This window comes from Nicotiana attenuata, chromosome 12 (genome assembly GCF_001879085.1).
Source record: "Nicotiana attenuata strain UT chromosome 12, NIATTr2, whole genome shotgun sequence".
Lineage (NCBI taxonomy): Eukaryota > Viridiplantae > Streptophyta > Magnoliopsida > Solanales > Solanaceae > Nicotiana > Nicotiana attenuata.
The window spans coordinates 1,870,772-1,874,425 of NC_032000.1; the positions used below are offsets into that span (position 1 = coordinate 1,870,772).

The 3,654-nt window shown below is 36.3% G+C and overlaps 1 protein-coding gene across 1 annotated transcript; it reads left to right on the forward strand.

Annotated features, from left to right (window-relative positions):
• LOC109235152 (histone H4) lies at nt 779–1,322 on the forward strand. The gene has a single exon (XM_019401134.1). The coding sequence runs from the start codon at nt 851–853 to the stop codon at nt 1,160–1,162; it is 312 nt and encodes a 103-aa protein (XP_019256679.1). The 5' UTR covers nt 779–850; the 3' UTR covers nt 1,163–1,322.

The window sequence follows — 3,654 nt, forward strand, 5'->3', positions numbered from 1 at the left end:
TCCGATCTTATATGTATGTATGTATGTATATTGTTAAATTGACATATGAATTATTAATAAAATATCAATTTAGTATAATAACTACTCCCATATATATACACACACACACTACTACAACTATATTAGGAAGAAATTACTCTCCAATTTAAATTGGTAGTTTTTTATTTTTTTGTTATTTTTGTTTTTTATTGTAAAATAATTTTAAAACTCCAATTTGAATGAGTAGAATGTTTTTTTGTATTTTCGTTTTTTATTGATAATTAAAATATCTGTATTTATTAATTCAAGTAGTGTAACCAATTAATTCAAAATTTAAAATTCAATAAAAAGTTAGTTAGAAAAGTAGTTTATTTTGTCTTAACAATGTCACTTGGTTTTTTGTGGTTAAAACACTTGTCTTAATGTAGTGATTTTGTTTCTCCTACTCTATATAGATAGATAATAATTTGATTCTCCATTCGATTTTTCATACTCCAGCTCATCTGCTCATGCCACGTTTAAAAAAACAACACATTCTTCAGTATTAACTTTATGTCTTAAACTCCGTTTGCCGTAAAATTACCTAACATAATTGAAGCACAATCCGAACACTATCACAAAAGAATCACTCCCGACCGTAGATCTCCATCTAAGCAACGACTCATACACAATCTTCGCCTCTCACATGGATCGAAATGCATATCCGTCGATTGACCTTTAACTCCCAAATACCAACGGCCACGATTCAAACCTCTCCACAAACCCCCCCAACAAACCATCAGTTATATATAACCCAACTCCTCACACCCCTTCCATCAAAATTCAAATCAACAACATTTCTTCTCATTTCAAATACCAAAATTCGACAAAAATGTCTGGCAGAGGAAAAGGTGGCAAAGGATTGGGCAAAGGAGGAGCAAAGAGGCACAGAAAAGTTTTAAGGGACAATATTCAAGGAATCACAAAGCCTGCAATTCGGCGTTTGGCTCGTAGGGGAGGAGTGAAGCGTATTTCTGGTTTGATTTATGAGGAGACGCGTGGGGTTTTGAAGATATTTTTGGAGAATGTGATTCGTGATGCTGTGACCTACACTGAACACGCTAGGAGAAAGACAGTTACTGCTATGGATGTTGTTTATGCACTCAAGAGACAGGGCAGGACTCTCTATGGATTTGGGGGTTAGGTTTTGGAATTAGGGTTTGTGTGGGTAATGATTGTAGATCGTTTTATCACCTGTTGTGGATTAGAATTTCTTAGTTTTCGTTGAGCTTGGTAATGTAATTCTCCGTTACATATTCAAGAAATAGTAATTGGCAAAAGAGTTGGTCGGTACTCATTCTGAATCTTCACGTTATTTGCTTTTTTTGCTTTTCGATTTCCTTTGCCGGCAGGTAACTAATTTCAATTTTATGCTCAAGATATTTCACAGTTAGAGGGATTGTTTGAACTTTGCCTTTTTGCTGAATATTAAGTTGCTTAATAGTTTTATTATTATGGCAATGGATTTTTAAATATAATGTTGCTAACGTTGACTTGGTAATTTTTAACAATGTATATACAAATTATTATTTGGTGTTTAACTATGGATGTTGTTTATGCCTTGAAGAGACAGGGGCAGGACTCTACTGATTTTGGGGTTAGATTTGTGAAATTAGGGTTTTTGAAGTAGTAATTCTAACTATGTATATAAAAATTTGGATGTTGCTGCTTTGTGTGTTTCATCTGTAGCTTGAATTTGGTAATTCGCTTAAGCTTGGCTTTTGAATCCAGTCCTGTGCTTCGTTCTGCATCCTTAGTTGTGTTTTTGAGTAGTATAAAAGATATGATTGTTTAATCAAAATTCTCAAAACCATCAAATGATTATTGTGTGGCCTTTAACATTGTAGTGCTCTTATGAGCCCCTTTAGTCTTCAGTTTTACTTTTTTAGGTGCGTGAAAAAGGGAGCTACCTTTGAGTTGAAGAAGTGTTCAATTGCACCCCTTGTATAGAGAATAGTTCTTGCCAAAAAGAACTCAGAAAAACAACATCTCTGTCACTGACAATTGAATCTGGAAGGCCATGCAGTCTAAAGATGATCTCCATGAATTCTTTAGCTACTGATTATGCAATATAAAGGTGTTTCAGGGGAATGAAGTGAGCATATTTGCTCTGTCTGTCCACCACCACTAATATCACTTCATATCCACTGGATTTAGGCTGTCCATCAATGAAGTCCATGCTAATTTGGGACCAAACCACTTTTGGAATCGGAAGAGGTTGTAGAAGATCAGGGTAAGCAGCAAGATCAGCCTTATTCTTTTGGCAAATGTCACATTCTTGCACAAAAACCTTGACATCCTTTCTTAACTCCTTCCAGTAAAATAGTGTCATCACTCGCTTCGATTTTGTTTCTATACCAGAATGTCCTCCTTGAGGTGTTGAATGCCATTAAAGCAATGATGTCTTTCCTTAATTGTGGAACCTTTCCAACTACTAGTTTCCCTTTCCCCCTTAATTGATTTTAATGCTAGGTGTAGTGAGGATGACTTGAAGGATTGGACTGCATCTGCTCAATTATTGCTCTAAGTGCAGGATCTGTATCCCAGCTGTGTGCCAAAGCCTCCATCAGCTCGGAGCTGGTAGTGGAGATTACCGGTGCTAACAGTTCAGCTTCTGATACTCTGGAGAGTGCATCGGCTACCTTATTCTCAGCTCCTCTTTTGTATTCAACAGTGTTGTCACAAGGCATCAACTTAGTTAGCCACATAAGCTGGGAGTTTGTATGAAGTTTTTGCTCCATTAAGAACTTCAAAGCCTTTTGATCAGTTCTAATGATAAACTACTGACCAAGCAAGTACTGAGATCACTTAGTTACTGCATGAACAATGGCTAGAAGCTCTATATCATATACAGACTGCATGTCTGGGAGATAGTGCTTTACTGATAAAAGCTATAAGATGTCCCTCTTGCATTAGAACAACCCCAATGCCATCATTTTCCACAATAAAAGTCTTGGTAGTATGAGGTAAAGCCGGTACTAGAGCCTTGGTCAGTGCCACATTCAACTGCTCAAAAGCATCAAGTGCTGCATGTTACCATTTGAAATTGTCTTTCTTCAAGAGGTCTGTCAATGGTCGACTGATAACTCCAAATCCCCTTTTGAATCTCCTATAATATCTAGCTAGGCCTAGAAATCCTCTTAACTGTTTAAGAGTAGATGGTGTAGGCCAGAACCTTACAGCTTCCACTTTTTGAGGATCAATGGAAACCCCTTCCTTTGTGATAAAATGACCCAAATATTCTATCTTCTGGACACTAAAGAAACATTTGCTTTGCTTGGCAAACAACTGATGTTTCTTCATTACATGAAACACAGATTTGAGATGGGACAAATGATCTTCCATGCTCTTGCTATATATCAAAATGTTGTCAAAGAAAACCAACACATATTTTCTAAGAAAAGCTTGAAAAACAAAATTCATCAACCCTTGGAACATTGCAGGAGCATTAGATAACCCAAATGGAATCACCAGATACTCAAAATGGCTTGAATGAGTCCTGAATGCAGTTTTTTCAATATCCTCTGTTGCCATTCTCACTTGATGGTATCCAGACCTTAAGTCTATTTTTGAAAACATCACAGACCAACCTAATTCATCCAACAGATCTTCTACAATAAGGATAGGGAATTTATT